This window comes from Nilaparvata lugens, chromosome 10, assembly GCF_014356525.2.
Source record: "Nilaparvata lugens isolate BPH chromosome 10, ASM1435652v1, whole genome shotgun sequence".
Taxonomy (NCBI): domain Eukaryota; kingdom Metazoa; phylum Arthropoda; class Insecta; order Hemiptera; family Delphacidae; genus Nilaparvata; species Nilaparvata lugens.
The window spans coordinates 38,348,983-38,373,367 of record NC_052513.1 but is presented as its reverse complement, the minus strand read 5'-3'; the positions used below and the strand labels follow the sequence as shown (position 1 = coordinate 38,373,367).

Sequence of the window (24,385 nt, the reverse complement as noted above, 5' to 3'; positions counted from 1 at the left end):
ACCCACGATAATCCACGAAAAGCAACCCACGCCGTGGGATGTTTTTAAACCATTGCTATAGAAATAGTCATAATCAAGCAAACCATTGCTATAGAAATAGTCATAATCAATCAGCTGACAGTGGATTATTCATTGCATGTATTACACAGATGTCTGGAGAAGCCTAGCAATGGTTTACAAAACATCCCACGGCGTTGGTTGCTTTTCGTGGATTAGCGTGGGTCTACTTTGCGGCGGGCCTAAAAATTCAGAAGACTATAAAGGTTGATAATTAAATAATATTATTGTGCTGAATAAGAAGACTAATATTCAGTATGGATAATTTACCACCGTATCATCTTCACTACAACTCAGAAAATACTACCGTTTTAAATCAGCTTTTGGACTAGAAACTTTCAAAAGAAACTAGGAAAGCTACATTTATACTATCCATTATGTACCCATCTAAACCCAGGTAACATTCTTATACATGGATCTTGATAAATCATGAGAAAACTTGGAAAAAGTCGGTGATTTACAACCCAGTTAATGCAATAACATACCCATAAACTTGCTACATTCCTCATACTTTCCCCAGTTAATAGCATAGCAATCAATAGATTCAGCACGCGAACTATAGTGAGGTCCACGTTATAATGACAGTATTTGATCAACTTTGGTTTTGCTATCCTTGTCTATCATTCGACAAAGCCGGTGGTACTATCGTTTTATAGGTCCACAACGACGCCAATTATGTTTCTGACGGTGTAGAAATATAATTAATTCATGTAGAGAATCAGCATCGCTATTCTTCTATCTTTATATACTGCCATTATAACGTGAACCTCACTATAGTAGGCTATTGCAGTTATTTAGTACATAAAACAATGCTTTTACTTTGTGACCTAATTTCAACAAGAATTGACTCGATCATTTCTGAAATGAAGGTTATTATTGATTGAGCAGGTGTAACCCGTGCTCCGCGAAGGTCTGTGATAACATAGGTAGATAGAATTATTTTTATAGTTCCATGGTGGATATTAGAAGTATTGTCCTATCAAATTTACTATAGAAATATTGATTGAAGAAATATACAAAGATAGAATTATGAATTATTATTTTGTCAAAATTAGATGGATAATCTTTATTGAAGTTGAAAATTCGTAGCATAGAAAATATGGGCTCAGAGCGGCTTCAAGCCGGGCACCTTCTCATCGAGCACGTCGTGTCGTCTCTAAAGGTGCGTACAGATATACGCGCCGCGAACATGAGCAATTCACTTTTAATCAGCTGATGCCAAGCTTTTTATATCTGTATCTTACCGTTTCTTTAAAAATACAGATATAGTCAGCTGATTAAAAGTGAATTGCTCATGTTCGCGGCGCGTATATCTGTACGCACCTTAAAGGTGCGATTTCAACCAGCTGACTATATCTGTATTTTCACAGAAACGGTAAGATACAGATATAAAAAGCTTGGCATCAGCTGATTAAAAGTGAATTGCTAATGTTCGCGGCGCGTATATCTGTACGCACCTTAACATGCAGATCCATATGTTTTGGCTTTTATTTTTCTTTACGTAACTTTGAATAACAAATTGAATAAATTTGGTTCAATTATTAAAAAAAGAGGAGATTGCTTCATAAAAATGTAGATAAGCATATATCCATCCTCAGTAAATTGAGAATATTTATGTAAAAATTTAAGTTAATCAGATCAGACGTTTAGAAGTGACAATACGTCTAAAGGTGCGTACAGACTTTCGCTCTGCTCCGCAATCGAACGTCACTCGAGCAGATCAATTGATGATCGACCGGGGAGCAAGAGTGGAAGAGCTAACATCTCCCGTAACGTTCATGATCGGAGCGATGGCGGAGCGTGTTGGAGGCGCATATATCTGTACGCACCTTTAGGCTCAACTCACACTACGCGACTCAGGTCGAGAAGAGACTCGACTCTAGTGGAGAGCATGTGTTTCCAAATGGTGACACTCAGACCAGTCAATTCTAGTCTCCGCGACGTCACCATTTTAAAACACATGCTCTCGACTAGAGTCGAGTCGCTTCTCGACCTGAGTCGCGTAAGTGTGAGTTGAGCCAAACATGTATTCCTATCACGTCCATGAATTTTTTAATATTCTATTAATAGTATAGATAAATTGTCTAATTCATTTGAATTTGTCAATACTTGATCAAAGCATGTGAAAACCTTTCCTTACATAAACTCATGAATACGATATTTATTAGCGAAGAACCATGGCTTCTATACAGAGAATTTTAGTTCACGATAGTTTTAGATTTTTTCCAAGTAGTTTGCTAGAGGCCATACACCGTACTTTCCATCAATTTAGAATGCTAACGATTCCAACAACTGTGATTATTGGAAATTGAAACAAAGAACGATAAAATTTGAGAGTTGCCTAAATTAAATCACTATTAATTGACACACCCATAGCCGCTAATCTCAGAATTTCTACTTGAGTGAGATTAATCTCAATCTGTCCCTTCTTTTTCTCCTCCTATCGTCTTCTTCTTCTTCTTCTTTTCCTCCTCCTTCTCCTCCTGTCTTCTTCTTCTTTTTCTCTTGTCTTCTTCTTCTCCTCCCCCTTCTTTTTCTTCCTCTTCTCCTTTCTTCTTCTTCTTAATCATCCCCGTCTTCTTCTTCTTCATCACCGTCGTCTTCTTCTTCTTCTCCTCCTGGCTTCTTCTTCTCAATCACAATCTGCCACTTATTTTTCTTCTCGTGTCTTCTTCTTCTTCTTTTTCTCTTGTCTTCGTCTTCTTCTCCCCCTTCTTTTTCTTCCTCTTCTCCTTTCTACTTCTTCTTAATCATCCCCGTCTTCTTCTTCTTGTTTTCCTTCTTCTTCTCTTGTCTTCTTCTTCTTTTCCATCTTCTTCTTCTTCTTCTCCCCCTTCTTTTTCTTCCTCTTCTCCTTTCTTCTTCTTCTTCTTAATCATCCTCGTCTTCTTCTTCATCCCCGTCGTCTTCTTCTTCTTTTCCTTCTTCTTCTCTTGTCTTGTTCTTCTTTTCCTTCTTCTTCTCCTCCTGGCTTCTTCTTCTCAATCACAATCTGCCACTCATTTTTCTTCTCCTGTCTTCTTCTTCTTCTCTTGTCTTCTTCTTCTTCTTCTTCTTCTTCTTCTCCCTCTTCTTTTTCTTCCTCTTCTCCTTTCTTCTTCTTCTTAATCATCCCCGTCTTCTTCTTCATCCCTGTCGTCTTCTTCTTTTCCTTCTTCTCTTGTCTTCTTCTTCTTCTTCTTCCTCTTTTTCCTGTCACTACTCGGCTCAATACTAAACCCATGCTACCCATCTAACCAATGTTTACAGATTTTTGTGAATGCCGCCATTTTAATTGTAAATTCTAATATAATAAAAGACAGTTTGTTCAATTGTTCGTCGAAATGAAAGAAATTCATTTAAATTGAGTCATTCGATAGTACAGAACAATAGGCAATAGAAAGGTACAGTTGTTACTATTGTGAGATCCACTTTAAACTGTCAGCATTGGTTGAATGGAGAGCATTGGTGTTGTTACATAAGGAATGCTGACAATAAGAAGTGAGTCTTATTGCAGCTTTCTTGAGAGATAGTGAAGATAGTGAATGAAATGGTAATAACAAGATTAATAGAATACTGTGGTAGGTAGCATTTCTGGGTGGCATTCACTTTATCAAGATTTCAGATGACCAAGAATCAGCCCAGGTAGGCAACTTGATGCCGTGAAAAATTGACGTACTGAATGGCTTAACTTCCTATTTCTCTTAGTATCTCAAGGACTGGTTAAAATAGGTTCTTGAACTTGACGAACTGATGCGATACCCGGCTAAATCTGCATTTTTCAGACCGAAATTCTAATTCATATACCGTACTTTTTTGACACTATCCTACATTCCTACAATGATTTATTAGTAAACTGAGATAGGAAGCAGAACCAGTGCTGCTTGATAAATTTTTGACATGAAATTGGAACTTTCAATTATTTTCGCCACACTGCACAGAAAACAGCTGTTTTCCAGTCCCTACGTAGATCTAAAAGACATTGTTTGCAGACGAATCTTCTCTGACGTCAAAACAGGCTTCTTTCCGGCCGCTTTTTGGAAATTTTTGAAAATGTGTTTGGACAACTGTGCCATACGGTGCATTGTGTTCAGGAGGGTGAGATCGGAAATTTTCACCCCACTTTGAGTACCCAACGACGTCTGGTTCTTGAGATATGAGACATCAAAGTTTCCCCCCCCCTCCTAAAAAATTCTTATTCGATTTATTATTCTTATATAGTTGATGCCAAAAAGTTAGGGGGCTTCGTGGGTCACATGGTGTAACCTACTCACAGCTGATGCAATGCATCCATTTATTGTCTCTTTTGAATTAAAAACCATCACCTAGCCAAGCTAGATGACAACTCTACTTGACAACATCAGCTGTTGGGACCCACAAGAGACCCACGAAACCGCCTAACTTTTTGGCGTCAGCTATACCTGTAGTGTGGCAAAAAATGGTATTCGGATAACATATTCCCGACTATCCTCATACCGTAAACACTAACTTTCTGTGCTTGTAGCGTAATATACTATAATATGAAATTGGAACTCAAACTTAATTAAATTATTAACAGAAAGTGAACTGGAAAGTTTAAAAAATGTCAAACTTGAAAGTTCACAATGTAAAACTTGAGAAGGAGAACTCAAACAACGGTTAAACTCAACCAGTAGTTGAACCTCGAACTTCATTACATAGGTAGGTAAAGACATAGATGAACAATAGCGTAAGTAGATATCCCATGTATAGGGCGTTTATGTCGCAACTTTTACCGATTATTATCGATTACGGTCGGTTTTTACTGTTTTGTTGGGGTGAGAGTGTAAGAAGGGCACAGTATGACAGACTACAAGCGTCACACAGCTACACGGGAAAGAACTACGTGGACTATCGGCTTGAGATAACAGTAGAAGTTGCGACATAAACGCCCTATACCATGGGATATCTACTCATGCTGTATTTATCTATGGTAAAGATTACAACAGAACCAACTTTTCCGATATGGTATAGTAGCCCAATCTATAATACTGTATAACAAAAGAGAGAATTGGCTTATACACATACAGGATAGGAAATTCACATATGCCGCATTATCACGTCTGAATTACTGGACTGATCATCTTGAAATTTTGCTTATAGATTCCTAATTTACCGAGGATGATTATAGGCCAATTTTAAATTCTTCAACATTTCAATATGTCGTGTTTTCAGTTTGTGAAGTGTCAATTAGACCCTTCCAGAGCACTGGTTACCTGCTAGTGTTACATAAAATAGATATCAAATAAAATAAAATGATTGTATAAAGGTGCGTACAGATATACGCGCCGCGAACATGAGCAATTTACTTTTAATCATCTGATGCCAAGCTTTTTATATCTGTATCTTACCGTTTCTGTAAAAATACAGATATAGTCAGCTGATTAAAAGTGAATTGCTCATGTTCGCGGCGCGTATATCTGTACGCACATTTAGATAATGATGTAATAAATTGAATTCGACTTACTTCTTCAAGAAGCCTTGTAACTGCCTCTATATCATTGTAGGTCTTTGTCATTTGGCTTACGCGGTTACTGCATAGGACTGTAACAGACAAAGAAAAAAGATTTCATTAATAAAAAGAAAATTTAAAAATAATTAAGGAATTCAAATAATACACAGATAGTTGGAGAATAATTGAGGAATTCAATAAGATAGAAGAGATTTCAAGATGAAAATAATCAACATCCTTCCAACAATACATTTTATTGCTATCAATTATACTCTGTGGGACTTTGAATTTGTACCATAATTTTTACACCAAATTTGAAAAGAAGCCGATTTGGCGGAGCCTGTTGTGCTTATCTTGAAGAGTAAAATGTAAGTGATAAATAAAAAAGCACATACATTAAATATAAGAAGTAATAAATAGACATAGAAAAACAAACATAGAACGTATCAAGATACTACCATAGAGAAACAATAGCATAAGTAGATATCCCATGGTATAGGGCGTTTATGTCGCAACTTTTACTGTTATTTCAAGCTGATAGTCCACGTAGTTCTTTCCCGTGTAGCTTTATGATGCTGGTAGTCTCTCTTATTGTGCCGTTCATACACTCTTACCCGGTCAAAACAGTAAAAATCGACAATAATCGACAGTAATCGGCTTGAGATAACAGTAAAAGTTGCGACATACACGGTATAGGGAAAAAACCGATATTGTTTTAAATCATTAGTGAGCGTTTTAATGAATATAAATACAAACTACACATAACAAAAACTACATTGACGATTGGCAAGCTAAAATTCAAATTCATTGATATTTCAAATCAATGAAAATCAATTTATTTGATTCAAATCAATTTTGAATCAATATTTATTCAATCATGAACAATTTTTGAAGGCTACACCAAAAAATAAATCAAATTGAATTGGTTGTGATAAGTAGTATGCTTTACAAGAATACGCTATAACTTCAGTTTATTATGAAATTATGGAATGAATAAAATTCACCAAAAATATCGAACTATTTTAGAATCTTAAGGGAAATGGAACAATAAATCTCCTATTCATGATTAATACTGATAAACACGATGTAAATAGCCTATCTTGATTTTAAAATTTATCAAAGACAAAATATAGACCTAAAATTTTTAAAAATAGAATTATTGTTGGAGGATTTAACACTGTTATGGATTGTAATTCTATGGAAAAATATATGTTTGAAATTGTTCTAGATTGATATTGTTCGTTTTTAATTTTGTATAATATTGTATAATAATTGATTATATGTATAACTATGAATAATATGGCTCAATAATTTTGTAAAAATGTAAATAAATGTCAAAATGTCAAATATCACTCGGATTGAGTTGAACAAATTGTATAATTTTGAGTATGTTGAACAAGATTCTTGAATAGGTATTGAATCAAAATAGAGAAAATATTCTCTCTCAAATCATGCAATTAATTACACTACTGGAATCATTATCAGATAATATATGAAGTGAGAAAACATGCTTGAACCTTATTAATCCTTGCAAATAGAGAAAATGAGCAATTATTATAAATTACCAATATTTGATCAATTATTATCAACATGCTTGATTAATCACAACATCAATTAATCACATGCTTGGACTATACGCCTATTTTTAAATCCTTGGAGATGAAAATAAATCTTAATGAATTACCAATATTTGAGTAATAATGGATGAACATCCACATAATTTCAACAGAATCTTCTTCTACAAAAAACACACTACAATACATGAATGGATTGGAATTAGAATTGCAAAATATAGTAATAACCCTACATTTCACATTCAACAAAAATAGTGTCTTCAAGGTTGCTCTTGAATGATAAGCTTCAGAGCACAAAACATTCATTTCCATCCAAATTAAACGAAAAAGCCCACGAAAATAAACAAGATAAAAAACAATCAAAGCGCCTAAATTCTACAACAATGACTTCAAAACATATAATGACCATTCAAAGTTATTATTCTACCAAGTGGAACATTACAGAGAAATTAGGCATCCTTTGAGAATGACTAAATTTGAACCACATGACAAGTGAACGTATTATTTATTATGTAAGCAAGTTAGGTAGACTAACTTAGGTAGGTAACTTCCGAAACTAGACGACTGAAACAGTCATTAACATTTGAAATGTCACCAAATGTATGGCTTCCCTCTCTCTCACTACACAACTTAACAGAGAGAGGAAGATGAAAAGGTAGTGAGAGATAGAATTTTGAGAATTGAGAAGAATTTAGGAGGATAGAGTGATAGGAGAAGGATGGCAGGAAGAGAGAGAGAGAGAGAGAGAGAGAGAGAGAGAGAGAGAAAAAAAATAATGTTAATGTTGAAGACAGTGTTGCTGGAAACCACGATTTTAAGAATTGAGGATAATTAAGGAAGATAGTGTGATAGAAAGGTTGTGGAGAAGAAGGAGGAGGATGATTGATTGATTGATTGATTGAGTACTTTATGTAGATTACAATATATACTGGCTTATACACTTATATACAATAGCTTACAATACAGCAAAATTATAGATGAATTTACATAATATAAACTAAGAAAATAATTATTGAACTGTATATGATATGAAAAAGTAATTTGTAATATAATAACTATAGATAATTATATTGTTATGCATCTACATAAATTGGCGGAGCTAATAGAGAGATAGATGATAGAGAGAAAGAAAGAAAGAAAAAAAGAGAGAGAGAAATTTAGTGTGAATGTTATTGGAACTGAAAAACATGATTTTGAGAATTGAGGTGAATTAGGGAAGATAGTGTGATAGAAAGGTTGAGGAGGATGTGGAGGAGGAGGAGGAGGAAGAGGAGGAGGAGGAGGAGGAAGAGGGGAAGGAGGATGATAGGAAGGGAGAAGAAGAGAGAGAAATAGTGTGAATGTTGAATAAATTTGAACTGAAAAACAAGATTTTCAGAATTGAGGAGAATTAAGGAAGTTAGTGTGATAGAAAGACTGTGAGAGGTTAAGGAGGAAAAGGAGGAGGAGGAGAAGGAGAAGGAGGATGAAGAGGTAGATGAGAGAGAAAGAAAGAAAGAAAAGAACTTTATTTACATGACGATATTATAGCAGTATTGATATTAAATGTATATAATACGTCGTAGATGAGAGAGAAAAAGAGATAGTGGGTGTGAGTGAGAGACAGATAGTGAATGCTTGAGAGAATGAGGGAGGGAGGAAGAGAGAAGTGTGTGAGAGAAAGAGAGATAAAGAATGCATGAGAGACACAAGAACAGACTAAAACACACAAACTCATAAAATCTACAGTAAATAAACTCTCAATCAGTTTTTCTCTAATCTCCCACCAGTTTTCAATACTATTGTCAAATTAGACCACGTGATAACAAACAGTTAATGGTCAATTATTGTGGCTGTGTGCTGGTTTGGTTTAATGTCTCCTGTCAAATTGTGTGTGTGTTTGTGTTTGAAATGCCTTTCAAAGCCGCGTCACGCAGCTATATTGTGGAATTCATTTGTCATCATAGTTTAGATGAGGAACATTGATGTTATATTGAAGGAATGTGCTGACAATTTGAACTGAATCTCACAACAGAAGCTTCAAGGATAACGTCATCATTCCGTGTCACAGTCAATATAATGATAACCTTTAAAAGGCTTTTTGAAGCTACCTTTTTAGAAGCAAATCTACAATACAGCTAAAGGTTTATTGAATAGTCAGAATTATAACATTAATTCAAAGTGCTTAAAGATTGATACATAGAATATTTGGAGCGATTTTTTTAAAGTGAAGAAACAATTATTACTCTACCTCACTTTTAAATATCGATACAATTATTGTACTTTGATTTCAAATTCGATTCTTCACTTTTAAATACTTGCGATACGCACCTTTCTGACAATGGACAATGTAGCCAACATTATATTGTTGAGGCTATGGATATATCATCGTATTCTATTGTTTGATATCAAAAACACAATAATAAATATTAAATTATGAAACAGTAATTTATAAAATATATTATTATAGACATAATACCGCGATTCACGATACATAATTATATAGATTATTACAGTCATTATGAGATTATCTCTCCATGATTTTTGTGAGATCGGACACGATCAGCTGTTATTCAAGGTCATTTTACAGCCCTAGGGCTGTAAAGTTTTACCGGCCTGGTCGGAAAACAATCACTTTTGGCCTCCATATGACGCACGTAAACCAGCTCATTACATCCAAGTGTGGCGAAAAAATTTTTCTGCACTCCAGATTTGCAACATGGCAACGCAAAATACTTAGTAGGTTATATGGAGCAACAGTGCAGCAAAATCAAAATGAAGTTGGTAACAGTGACTGCTGTGGCTGCTATAGTGAGCAGAGGTGCAACGAAGCACAACGCGCTAATTATTATTCATTATATATTATAACCAAGGACAACGAGGACTTTAGGATTTTAGGATTAAGGTTTTTATCAATAATAAAATTACACAGAAAAACATTTGATGCATTTCAGGCAATTTTACCCATAATTACCCACTTTTCATATTCAATGGTAACTGTAGGAAAAATTTAATGTGAAATACGTGCGCAAAGTTCCTCTGCTGCACTCAAGAAACCATTCCGCCCTCGCCTACGGCTCGGGCGTAAACGTTTCTTTCGGTGCAGCAAACTGTCACTTTGCGCACTAGTTGCACAAATAACTAGTTTGAGACCCAAATCATAAGCTTCAAGCACACTAATCAGGCCTTGTTTGTATTACAACAGATACCCGAGATAAGTTGCAAAGTTTCAACTCTTGAAAACATATTGTTTAAAAACTCATAATTCCTAAACTTGCGAACTTATTATTATTAATATCAACAAATATAATATACATATTCGCAAAGTCAAGTCATATCTTCGTAGATATCCACAAAGTTAGGCCTTCACAGATACAATAGCTGGAAAAACGTGGAAATCTAAATGAAATGAAATAGATTTCAGTTTTGCTACTTATAATAGGGTTCTGTTGTAATAATAACAAGCCACATAAGCCCTACTTTCGAATGAATTTCTGCTTTGCTGAGCCATAAATTTAATAATACATTGATTCTTATGGGAGTATTCACACTTTCGCAGTCTGCTAATGTGTGAAAACACCTATAAGAAACAATGATATTCTTTTTTATCCAGCAAGAAATTAATTAAAATGTAATATCATTGGTTCTTATGTAATTATTCACACCTGGCAGTCTACCAACGTGTAAAACTTCCCATAAAAGCCAAAATAGGAGAGGGATACATTGATTCTCATGAGAGTATTCACGCTTTGCAGTCAACCAACGTGTGAAACCTTTCATCAGAATCAATGGTATTCTTCTTTCTAACACAGCAGAGATTCATTGGAAAGCTGATCTTTATACAGATTGTACCCAGAAAGTAAATAATGTAATTAATTATAGAATGGAATTACATTATTCACTCTCTGATTGTACTACCAACTTTAGTTTCTGTACCTTCCAACAGAATGTGCTCCTGTTCCCCGGGCTCCGTAGCCCAGGTGACGTCATACTCATCTTCGCTGCTCCAATCACAGCCGCTGATTTTCACACTACGATCCACCACGTCAACCAATCACAGCGCACGCTCAACACAAGTCTCGCTACTTATGGGATGTGCCTTGTACGTTTCACTTAATAGTCATTTATTTGTGTTGCTACTTATGGGATGAGTCTCGTACGTTTCACTTAATCGTCATCTATTTTTATTGCTACTTATGGGATGTGTCTCGTACGTTTCACTTAATTGTCATCTATTTTTATTGCTACTTTTGGGATGTGTCTCGTACGTTTCACTTAATCGTCATTTATTTGTATATAGGTCTACTTTTTGGAGTTTGGTAAAAATTTGTAGAATTGATTGAAAGTCACTCGAAACTTAGTCTCACTACTTCTGGGATGTGCCTCGTACGTTCCAAATTTGTATAATTGATTGAAAGTCACTCGAAACTTAGTCTCACTACTTCTGGGATGTGCCTCGTACGTTCCAAATTTGTATAATTGATTGAAAGTAACTCAAAACTCAGTCTCACTACTTCTGGAATGAGTGCCTCGTAAATTCCAAATTTGTATAATTGATTGAAAGTCACTCAAATTAGTCTCACTACTTCTGGTTTGTGCCTCGTACGTTCCAATCAACTGTCATTCCATTTGGTGACTGGTTTGGAGTTTGACAATCGTTATGCCAATTTTGTGTGGAATATAGATTACAGGTCACACTCAACTATTAAATAGTGTGATCCCAATTAAATCATAGGATGTGTGATTCAAACATAGGATGTACAATTTGTAGTAAAGGTTTTTCTTATCGTCACCGTCAAATGTCATACAAGGTAACTGGCAAATGGAATTGGTCAACTGCTGTATCCGAGAACATAGAAAGAAAATTCTCGTCGACAAAAAACATTCAATCAGAGTTTGTTGATAGGATATCGCAATACACAACTGATGACTTTGAAGTAAAACAGTTCATTTTTTTTAGTAGTTTTTGATTTTTTCACTTTTCGAAAGATCATTCACATAGATTCAAGTCCATACAAAGTTCTATGAAAATAAACCAATATCTATTGAGAATCCCTTAACTATTCAATGTGTTTTCAATGAAAACCAATACGATATTCAAAAGATATGAGAACCCCTCTACTATTAAAATTATTTTCAATGAAAATGAGTTTGATCTTCAAGATAGTTGGAGTTTTGAGCAAACACTTTTTGGGCCGTTTGCACAGTCAAGACTTAAACTGGATTTAATCAGGCTTAGGGCCGTTTGCAGAGTGACAGAATTAATCCTGTTTGAGTTGATATTCCGTTTAAACTGGCGCTTGTTTACCACCCTAAGGGCCGATTGCACAGTGACAGTTTAAACTAAATTTCATTTTAAAATGGATTAAATCCGTATCAAATCTCGATTGTTATAATGTTTTACATTCTGAGTTTAAGCCACCAGCTGATTAAATTCAGTTTAAGCTTTGACTGTGCAAACGGCCCTTAAACTTAAAGTGAGCCACATTATAAAGAACGATACTTGATACGGATTCAATCCAGTTTAAAATGAAATTTAGTTTAAACTGTCACTGTGCAATCGGCCCTTAGGGTGGTAAACAAAGTGCCAGTTTAAACGGAATATCAACTCAAACAGGATTAATTCAATGTTCAGTTTCGTTTGCTATAATATGATTCATATTTAAGATTAAACCACCAGCTGATTCAATTCAGTTTAAGCTTTCATACTGTGCAATCGACAGTGAGCCAAATGCTAACACTACTACGTTCGACGCTAAACCACGTTTACTTGTAGATATGGTTGCATTTATCATAATGTTTTTCATTCGGGGTTTAAATGAACAGCTGACATTTATCCGTTTAAACCGAGTATCTGCATACGGGCCTAAGAAATGTCAGCTGTTCGTTTAAACCCCGAATGAAAAACATTATGATAAATGCAACCATATCTACAAGTAAACGTGGTTTAGCGTCGACCTTAGCGTTAGCATATTATGGCCTCAGTGAACCAAAGCAGAGGTTAACGAACGGTGTCAACAATCTCAACAATCTACACAAAATGCGAACAATCTAACCAGATCTCAATAATCCACACAAAATCTCCATAATCTATAGACACAGAATCTCAATGATCTACACGAAATCTCAATAGAGATAAAACATCCTGCACAAGAATTTAGCAATCAAATCTACCGTCACTTAATAGAGAAATCTCAACTCTAAAGCCTAATTAGTTCCGAACATTGGACAAGGAAACAAAAAACAGGACATGAAAAATTGCATTATGAATTATCATTATTATCAGGCCTAATCGTTGTTATCTTCCAATATTGGACCTTGAAGCTAATACCAGCCGGCTTGCAGTGAATTAACGCATCATTAACATGGAAAGAAAACCTGAGCAATTGCTTCCTTCTAAGATGAAAAATATTGAATTTCAAAGATGAAGAATTAGGGGAAGAATGGAGATTGATCTTCCTCTTCCACAAAGATTCGTATGACTTCGATTTTAGAATGAATATATCAAGATTTGATTCACTATAAGATTCGAAGACTACTAGATTTAGGCTCAACTCACTGATGCGACTCAGGTCGAGAAGAGACTCGACTCTAGTCGAGAGCAGGTGTATTCAAATGGTGACAGTCGCGGAGACTGGAATCGACTGGTCTGAGTGTCACCATTTGGAAGCACATGCTCTCGACTAGAGTCGAGTCTCTTTCTCGACCTGAGTCGCGTCAAGTGTGAGTTGAGCCTTAGAAGACAACTAAAGCAACAAATAAGTAACTCAATGAAGTAACTCAAGTAGGTATGTTCACTCAATATCAAACAGAATAAAATAAAGGAGTTGTTGCTCAGAAATTTGACTAATACTGCTGAAGATTATTTTTGAAGAAATCGACTACAGAGAAAGTATTTACAGAAAAACCAACAGCTAAACAAAGCTACTCAATATTATTCGTTACAAGTAGGCTAATAATTGAGTGGAATATTTCTAATCAATTTATTAATTCAAACCATCTGAATTCAAAATTTATAGTTTTAATGTTTATTTTGGACTAAAATTTTATAATAATTGTACACGTGAAATTCTAACCTTATCTTGGACTTTGTCACCTATAAAATTGGAAGAAAAATAGCACAAGGAATACCTTATTATTTTATCTATCAATGTTATTACATAAGTGTCATTTGCATTGTAAATAAATTAAATAAATAGAAGTTAAAGAAAATATTGTGTCTCAGTGATAAGATTTATTTTACAAGTAGTATGATGTCACATTGGAAAATTTCAGATTGGAATTAGAAAATAGTGTTAAATGTGGCAATGAATCAATAAATGAGATTAGATTGGAAGACGTGAAGTGATTACATTCAAACAGCAATATAATAATACGTGCTTTGAAGCTCAATATTTAACAAAACTTTGATCTCTGATTTTTCTTCATAGACTTCTCAATTCAACTGGTTCAGTGTTGGATATATAGATACATACATTGATAGATACAATATCATTCTAAACTATGAACGATTGGGAAAGGAACAGCAGAGTGATTCACATGAATTGAATGAATAAATATTGATCAAAATTGATTTGAATGAATCAGAGTGTAACTTCATATCATGATGAAACTCTCAATCGACAAAACAGTTCAATCCTTTCCAATGATTATTCAATGCATAAAACTTCATTGTTCTAATTGTATTAATTATTATAGTATTCTAATTTGTATTGTAATTGTTTTTGATGAATAAACTTTGATTTGTAACTTTTATTAACCACACACATGGAGAATATTCATAAATTTGCCATTGAGTATTCATGAAGCAACTATAAAACATTCATAGACAACCAATTTCTCTCTACTTTCAAACCACAGTAGGAGAATAGGTCAGTTCTAAGCCAGACACTAACCAACAATACACAGGATACAAGAATAGTTTATTCAATGCAATGATGACTGTCTTTTATCGATTTGAAGCAGCCACAACAAACCTCTTTCCAGACTGTCAGCACTGATTGGATGGGAAACATTGATGTTATACATGAGTAATACTGACAGTTCGTAGTGAATCTCTAACTGTAGACAGCGATTTGGACTTATTCTGACGACTTTTGTGCTTTACTTGAATTATTACAGTGGGAGTGGTACAGTGTGGTCTAAGGGGTTCAAGGTTACCAACAGAAGAATGATAGAAGATAGGATAAGATAAATTTTATATTATTCTTGTGAACTCGAAACGATTTTTATGTTTCTTATATCATAGTTAAGCAGAGTTGATAATGATGATTTTATTAACCAAAAATAATTTTGGTGTAAGTGCACGTCCAGTGCCAACATACCTGTCATCAAATTTTTGGTTGGGATCGATTTAGTATGTTATTTTGAGCACAAAATCACAAAAAATAAACCGCGGTCACTATTGTTTTTAAAATAAACTAAGTTCAAAGTAGCACAATTTTACATGCATTTAACCTATGAGTAGCAGCCATTCTGATCATTGAAATCATCAAATTATGATATTTCTAATCTGAGTTTTCCTAACCCAAAGCTTTTCCTAACCTGAAGCTTTTCCTAACCTAAAGCTTTTCCTAACCTTAGCTACTTATGGTTGCCACTTTTAGGTTAAATGCATGTAAAGTTGTGCTACTTTGAACTTAGTTTATTTCAAAAACAATAGTGACCGCCGTTTAATTTTTGTTATTTTGTGCTCAAAATAACATACTAAATCGATCCCAACCAAAAATTTGATAATAGGTATGTTGGCACTGGACGTGCACTTACACCAAAATTATTTTTGGTTAATAAAATCATCATTATCAACTCTGCTTATCTATGATATAAGAAACATAAAAATCGTTTCGAACCAATAATATTATTGTTATAATAAATTTTTATTAATATAATAAAAATATAATAAATATTATTGTTGTAATAAATATTGTAATTATTATTACAATAATAATTATTGTAATAGAAAGAATTAAAAACGAAGACGTGAATAAATGTATGTAAATACTCACAAGGAGAATTGTATTTCTCGTCACTCATGTACATCACATGAACTGATACAAGATAAGTCACAAGACAGATACTGATTAAAAAATTGTCAACGTGACAGTCTTTAATCTTGAAATGTATAGAAACTTGAAATCTTCCAAAAGATTTAAAAACCTTGAAAAAGTTGTGAGAATTTAAAATTGCGGTTAAACAGAAACGCGGTTAAAAACTTGAAATTAGGATTTGTAAATTTTAAAATGATTAATATATTATCGATTGGAATTAAATAGAGACGCGAATCACAATTAAAAACTCACAGAAACCGAATAATCTCACGGATTAAAATATTTATAAAAACTGGATCAAATACTGAAACGACTTTAATCAAAACACAAAATTATATGATTTTTTACAAGATGTACACAAAGAGAGAGTTTTCTGATAACTTCATCAGCTGTCTTCACAGAAGCCTACTAGATTATAATAATATAGAATTTTCAATTTTAGGGTACAAAATTATTTTTTATTCATGGGATCGAAAAGTTTATAAAAATCAATCAGGGGGCCTCTTCCAAAGTTTATCAGGTTCATAAAAAGTTCCAAGGCAGGAGGACCTAATTTCATGTCAATAACATCCAAAATACTACAGTCGAAAATGAATAGTTAGCCTCAAGTCTCAACTTGTTTTATTCAGAGTAGTAGGACCAGACTATAGTTGAATCGCTAATTGCAGAAAGGGAACATGTCCAGTTTTCATAATTTTACAGGAGAGACAAAAAACTTATTTAAACCTGGATCTAAACCTGTAGTAAACGATATATTCAAAACGTCGTCATTACAATGCATTCAGTTGGACATGTATCCTTCCTACAGTAAACGATGTATCTTACATTAAATAGTTGATTTAAAAAAAAAAACAATTTTTGAAAAAGTTGGACATGTTCCCTTTCTGCAATTAGCGTTTCAGTTGGGTCTGGAAGGAAGAAAAAGAGTTTTTTAAAAGAAGGCTTCTCTGTTTGGTTTACGTGGCATTTAATCAGAATTAAAACTTAAGAGGCTTTTGAGCAACCAGGACTAAGTTTCATAAGACTTGACAAGACGAACATGGATTATAATATTCAAACTTACTCTTCATCATTCCAACTGCCAAAGTTATTTGAATTGAATCGACAAGTCTCGTAGCTTTAGCTTTCATGATAGCAATGTGGCAACTCGTGAATAATCATAGTCAAGTCCATATATTTAAACTCTCCTTCAATGAATCCAGTATACACTTTCAACGATAAGCTATTGTATTTCTTTTGAGAACAAAGTCACTCTGATAAAGTTATACCCGGTAAGTTACATGGTAGGTAGAGTACATAGTTATGTAAATATGATTCATAAGATCATAACGATAATTCTGATAACAATATCAGTCTGATAAAGTTAAACCCCGTAAGTTATATGGTAGGTAAAGTACATAGTTATGTAAATATGATTCATAAGATCATAATTCATATAATGATAATTCTGATAACAATATCACTCCGATAAAATTATTTATATAGTAGCCATAGTACATAGTTATGTAAATATGATGCATGAGAAATTTTCCTTGTCCAATCTCCTCTATAGCCGATAAGCTTTCAACTATGCACAATCAACTATTTTCTACAGCAACATAAATTTGAAACAATTGTGCTACAAACTAAATAGTATGACCTGCTTTCAACCGCCTATAGACCTACTTTCGGATAGCTTTAATCTCTAATCTGGCCACTAATTAATGTAATGTTGTCCACAGCCTGTGATCTACGCTGCAACCGATTTAATCACCCAGTGTTGAAACCTTGAAGTGAAACGCTGTTACAATCGTTTTGTATGGAACAGAAAGTTTTCAGGATATATAAAGGTGCGTACAGATTCACGCGCCGCGAACATGAGAAATTCACATTTAATCAGCTGATGCCAAGCTTTTTATATCTGTTTCTTACCGTTTCTGTAAAAATACAGATATAGTCAGCTGTTTAAAAGTGAAATGCTCATGTTCGCGGCGCGTATATCTGTAGACACCTTTTTAGAGGCAGTTTTAGGCGAATGCCTGTTGTTTTCACCTGGATTGTCTTCGAATAAATAAATACAATCTGTTTCATCTACTACACTTGTTTCTCCGCAGAAACGAGCAAAGTCTTATCGATTGTGTCAAGAAATAAATAGAAAAGTTTATAATTTTCGAGCCTCGTTCACAACAAATTTAAGCTATCAAATGTATTTCTTGCTTGTCTATTATTTTTATAATTCATAGTCTACATTGTATTGTTTTCAATTTGACAAAATAAGTTTGATTTTGATTTTTTTAATGTTTTGGGGAAAAGTTATGTTTTGTAAAAAGACTTCATAGAATATGAGAAATGTATCTTGTCCGGGCAAGATTTTTTCTCGGGTCACACCCGTGTTTCGGATGAACACGTTGAACCGTCGGTCCCTACTGCCTAAAAACTATCGTTAGGTCATGTGAGATGCCCTGAAATTGAACAGGTGCGACCTGAAATCTCTGTCACCAGACCTGAGCCAGATGATGCTGATGATATTCCACATAACTTGTTGTTTTAAAGTAAGCTTGAGTATCTTTTCAAGTTTTAACATTTTCAATTATTAATACTGTATTTTTCAGTTATCAGTGATGATTAAGTGAATTATTTGATCTTTTATTCATTCTTATAAAAGAAACTTATCATTTTGTTACATCATTATTACTGTACATTTCTATGTTTGGATGATAAAGAAACAGAGATTTTCCTGTTATTGTACTAGTTTTTGGATGAATGAAATCTTTTTCATTTCATTATATTTAATTTGGGTTTCAACTTTTCTAAATTCCTAGTTTATATATATTTTGGACTCAAAATTGAACAAAAATCATGAAGTGTAAACATAACCTATTTTTGGACAATTTCTAGCTAAATTTGGGAAAGGAACAGTTTTTGGGCTTTAAGCCTGTTGTTCCTCTCCCAATCATTCATAGTTGAGAATTATATTGTATCTATCAATGTATAAATAAATGATAATGATTTATGATTTATTTATTTATGATTTATTTATTTCATTGGCAATTACAGATCATAATTATTATAATATGATTGGGGAGAAGACAACAGGCATAGTCCAAAACTGTCTTCTCCCAAATTTTTACAAATAAAAGTTTCAAAAAAGAATAAGGTTAAGATTTCACTTTCACTTCAAAAAGTCCAATTTCCACTTCGAAACTAATGACTAATGATGAGATATGAATGAACATAACCAACTTTAGGAACAGAAGAACCAATGGCAAGTGATTTTGAAACTCAAACTAGTCAGTAGGTGAAGCTGTACTCACGTAGTAACCCTTCCAACTTGAGTACCAAGAGCACGTTACTTATAAAAAATAACTGACTAAATTAGATGATAGATATGAGAACCACTTCTATTGCTTCTAGATTTTCAGAAAAAAAGAATAAAAGAGAAAAAAATACCTAGGAATAATAAGTATTCTGAAGTACTCCTTCGAAATTCATCAATCTATCTATGATAATAATACAGTATTGTCACCACAATTTTTTCTCTGCCAGAGTATAAGTTTTATTTAACACAATCTATCCAAGAATCTATCCAAGGATCATCACCAAGTGACGATTTTCTAAATAGATCCACTATTTTTTTAATCAAACCAAGCTAAAACTGCATGAACGTCAAACAGGCTCTCGACATGTTATTCCCGATCGTAATTGACTTCCAAACAGCCAATTAAACACAACGTATGAGTTGTTCAACTCTAACCCAACTAAAAATAACTGTATACATCTTCCCACTACCTCGACTCCCCCAGATGAAATTCATCAGATATACTGAGAGCAAGAATTCAAGTACCTACTGTACTTCCAAAATTATGATTCATTTCCAAATCATCATCCAATGTATGAATTCTGAAATATGGGTATAATAATATGTATATGATAAATTCAAATTTCAATGAAACATTATCTTAGTAGCCAGCTTAGCAACATAGCTAAACGATTTTCGGGTGTTATGTAGTTTTGGGTCAGGAGAACATAAGTTTGTCTGACCGCCATTATTTGCTAGTCCATTTAGCATTACCCAATGTGCACCGTGGAAATTTCAAACAAAACTTCTATATTTGGATTGTTTTTATGTGATAAATTACAATTTGAAGCAATTTTGGACATTTGTAATGATGAAGATGATTTTGAAAATGTTTTTTTCCTACAGTTACGTTGAAAAGTGGCCATTGCTGCACTGATTACAGAACGCAAAGAATCACTTTTCCGCTCTAGTGCGGCAAAAATTTTTCTGCACTCCAGATTTGCAACATGGCAACGCAAAATACTTAGTAGGTTATATGGAGCAACAGTGCAGCAAAATCAAAATGAAGTTGGTAACAGTGACTGGGCTGCTATAGTGAGCAGAGGTGCAACGAAGCACAACGAGCACAGCATCAATTAGATATTAATAACCAAGGACAACATTTTTATTCAATTTGACAATAAATTAAGGTTTTTATCAATAATAAAATTACACAGAGAAACATTTGATGCATTTCAGGCAATTTTACCCATAATTACCCACTTTTCATATTCAATGGTAACTGTAGGAAAAACTTAATGTGAAATACGTGCGCAAAGTTCCTCTGCTGCACTCAACAAACCATTCCGCCCTCGCCTACGGCTCGGGCGTAAACGTTTCTTTCGGTGCAGCAAACTGTCACTTTGCGCACTAGTTGCACAAATAACTATTTTCTGTGAAATTTGAAAATTGAGTTTCAACCTTCTTCAACCTCAGAATTGTTCCAGCAATCAGATTTTTAACTTAATTATGTGTAACGCTAGTTCGCCTCCATGGTGCACATTGGGTAACGCTAAATGGTCTAGCAAATGATGGCGGTCAGACAAACTTATGTTCTCCTGACCGAAAACTACACAACATCTCAAAGAATTTGGAAATATACAGTATATATCTAGGCGTTTGAGACTCATGAGCTATATATTTGTTGTGTATCTGCCATACGCTAAATAAATAAATCAATGAAACATTTTCCTTGTAATTCTGATTTCTATAAGTTCCTTGATTTCTATTTCCCTTGTATTCTATAACGTATCCCTGGTTTCAAAGTATTTCTAGACTTGTCTTAAACATAGAACATACAAACATTCTTTACTCCTGCCTATTATAGTAGAAGAGTTTCTACTGGCTCGTTTTGAACTTAGGCTAGGCGCACACCCCTTAGTCAAGACAAGACATGGACAAGACAAGACATTTCTTCTTCTTCTTCCTCTTCTCCGACATCATCTTCTTCTTCTTTCCTTTTTGTCTTCTATTTCTTCTTCACCATCACTGTAGACATGATCAGACACGTTTAGTCACACTACTTCACATAGATGCTTATGAAAACATGTCTAATTGCAATGACGAATCAGTGTGAGTTGCGTCACAAGCAACAATGTGAAGTATTGTGACTAAACGTGTCTGTTCTTGTTTTGACTAACTGGTGTGCGCCTAGCCTTAGAACAAATCAAAATATTTACTCTTCATCACAGAAAAAGGAACCCTTGTCCTAGATGTTCTCTACTCCATGCTCTTATCTATTATAGTAGGCCTACTGTAGAAGAAATTTTATAACATAAAAGAGTCTCTCGTCTCTTATTTAGATTATGACAGGATTATGAAACGTATTTAAGAATACAAGATATTGTCAAATATCTTGAAATTAATTATCTGGAGCATTGAAACTATCTCAAATCGTCAACAGATTACAACTTACTAACATTTATGAGTTAACAATAATCATATCAATTTTCAGTTATACAGAAGCCTCCCATGTCACAAGAAGCTATACGAATTGTTTTTTTACACAAATTTTATTCAACTATTCATTTCCCATGACGGATCATAAGAATGGTATGAATCATTACAACTACCAATATGGATTAGACATTAGAATATTGACTCCATCAGATATATAGAAGAATAAAAGTAGCATACCAGACAACCAAATGCAATTACTAGTATGGACTAATACAGTAAGAGGAAATTGCCCATACAAATCTACTGAATACTACAAAATAGCAGAACAAATAGCATGGATTCCGTGGGAAGATTGCTTATACATTCGTACAATATACATGAAAAAATCAATGATTGGATAATAACCATGCAATGCAGATTCGTCCCCCATATTTTATGAAGCATCTTTTTCAACATTATAATTTTTTCTTCTCATTCAACACTATTTTTTCCCTTCTTCTTATTCTTCCTCTTCTCCAACATCATCTTCTTCTTCTTTCCTTTTCGTCCTCTATTTCTACCCGTACTTCTACTTCTACTACTACATCACTTTCTATTTCTTCTTCTTCTTCTTCTTCACCATCAATTTATTCTACTACTTTCCCTCCTTCACCTCCTTCTCCTTCTTCAACCTCGTCTCATGCTCCTCAATTTCCTCCTCATCGCTTCTTCCTCTTCTCACTTCTCAGTCATCTCCATCTTCGTCTTGAACTTTATCCAACATCTACTTCTACTTCTCTTTCCTTATCTTCAGTCTTCCTCTTTCCCTGCTCTTCCACTCTCAAATAATTCCTCTTCCTCTTCTTCTTCTTCTTCTTTTTTCCTTCTTCTTCTTCTTCATCACCATCTCCTCCTCCTTCTCCTTCTTCATCATTTTATTCTTCTACTTTTTCTGCTTCGCCTCATTTTCATTCTCTTTCTTCAACCTCTTCTCATGCCCCTCATCGCTTCTCTTCTCACTTATCAGTCACCTCCATCTTCGTCTTGAACTTTATCCAAAATCTACTTCTCTTCAGTCTTTCCTCTTTCCCTGCACTTCCACTCTTTCAAATAATTCATCTTCTTCTTCTTCTTCTTCTTCTTCTTCTTCTTCTTCTTCTCCTCCTCCTGTCTTCTTCTTCTCCTATCTTCTCCCTATTCTTCTTGTCCTATCTTCTCCCTCTTCTTCTTCTTCTTCCGCTTCTCCTTCTCCTTCTATTTCTTCTTCTTCTTCTTCTTCTTCTTCTTCTTCTTCTTCTCTTCTTCTTCTCTTCTTCTTCTTCTCTTCTCTTCTTCTTCTTCTTCTTCCTCTTCTTCTTCTTCTTCTTTTCTTCTTCTTCTTCTTCTTCTTCTTCTTCTTCTTCTTCTTCTTCTTCTCTTCTTTCTTCTTCTTCTTTTCTTCTTCTTATTCTTCTTCTTCTTCTTCTTCTACTACTACTACTCATTCTCGTACCCTTTAATCCTCATCTCATCTACTCCTATTCGTCCTCCTTCCCTTCCTTTTCCGTCTTCTTCTCATTCATTCTTCATCCTCTTCCTCCTCACCCTCATCCTTCTCCTACACCTCCTCCTCAATTTCAACTCATATCCTAATACTCCTTTACTTCCTATCAATACCATCTTCCTTCCTCCCTCGCTTCCTCTCTCATTCAACAACCAAAATATTTTCCCACAGCCTTTTTTCACCAACAAAAATAACTCCTATATTCATAATCTCTCTATCTATCCTCAATCATCTTTTGGTAGAGAGTTAGTGGGGAGGATATTTTGAATATTCTTTCCGAAGAATGGACATTGATATGTCCAAAGCTCCGCCAATTTATGTAGATGCATAACAATATGATTATTATCTATAGTTATTATATTACAAACTGCTTTTTCATATCATATACAGTTCAATAATTATTTTCTTAGTCTATATTATGTAAATTCATCTATAATTTTGCTGTATTGTAAGCTATTGTATATAAGTGTATAAGCCAGTATATATTGTAATCTACATAAATAAAGTACTCAATCAATCAATCAACAACCAAAATATTTTCCCATAGTCTTTTTTCACCAACAAAAATAACTCCTATATTCATAATCTCTCTATCTATCCCCAATCATCAAAATATTCATAAATCTCACGTTTCAAAAATTTAAAAACCAAGACATATTCATATAGATTATATTAAAGTCGATATAGCAAGATCCACATTATTCAGTCAGCATTGGTTGGATGAGAAGCATTGATCTTATTCAAAAGTAATTTATTCTCACAATATGACCACAGAATAGATACAGAATGGAAACTTGTAATCAAACGCCTATCTACCAATGCTTTTTTACGACCCCAATACTAAACACGTCACTTGACCTTGGGAAGTTCCAATCCTGGTCTTCTGATTGGCTCGTGGCAGTGAACGAGATCAATTGATCCGGATCATAAAGTGATCCGAACCTACCATCAAAACTATTACAATGCGGCGCTTCCTAACAAGATGGCGGATTTTGGCGTCAGGGTATAGCCAAGTTTCCGTACTGTATGTATACTGTGATA

General features: G+C 34.2%; 1 protein-coding gene across 6 annotated transcripts in view; it reads right to left on the bottom strand.

The window, feature by feature from the left end:
- The window catches only part of LOC111060655 (trafficking kinesin-binding protein milt), a 151,810-nt gene that overhangs the window by 28,619 nt on the left and 98,806 nt on the right, over positions 1-24,385 (bottom strand). For 4 of the 6 annotated variants that reach the window (XM_039436810.1, XM_039436815.1, XM_039436809.1 and 1 more), the window contains one exon: positions 5,522-5,598. In XM_039436810.1, the coding sequence (XP_039292744.1) occupies positions 5,522-5,598 (77 nt within the window). Of the gene's footprint in view, positions 1-5,521; positions 5,599-10,995; positions 12,087-24,385 lie in introns of those variants that run through there. The other 2 variants (XM_039436812.1, XM_039436813.1) reach the window with 2 other exon arrangements.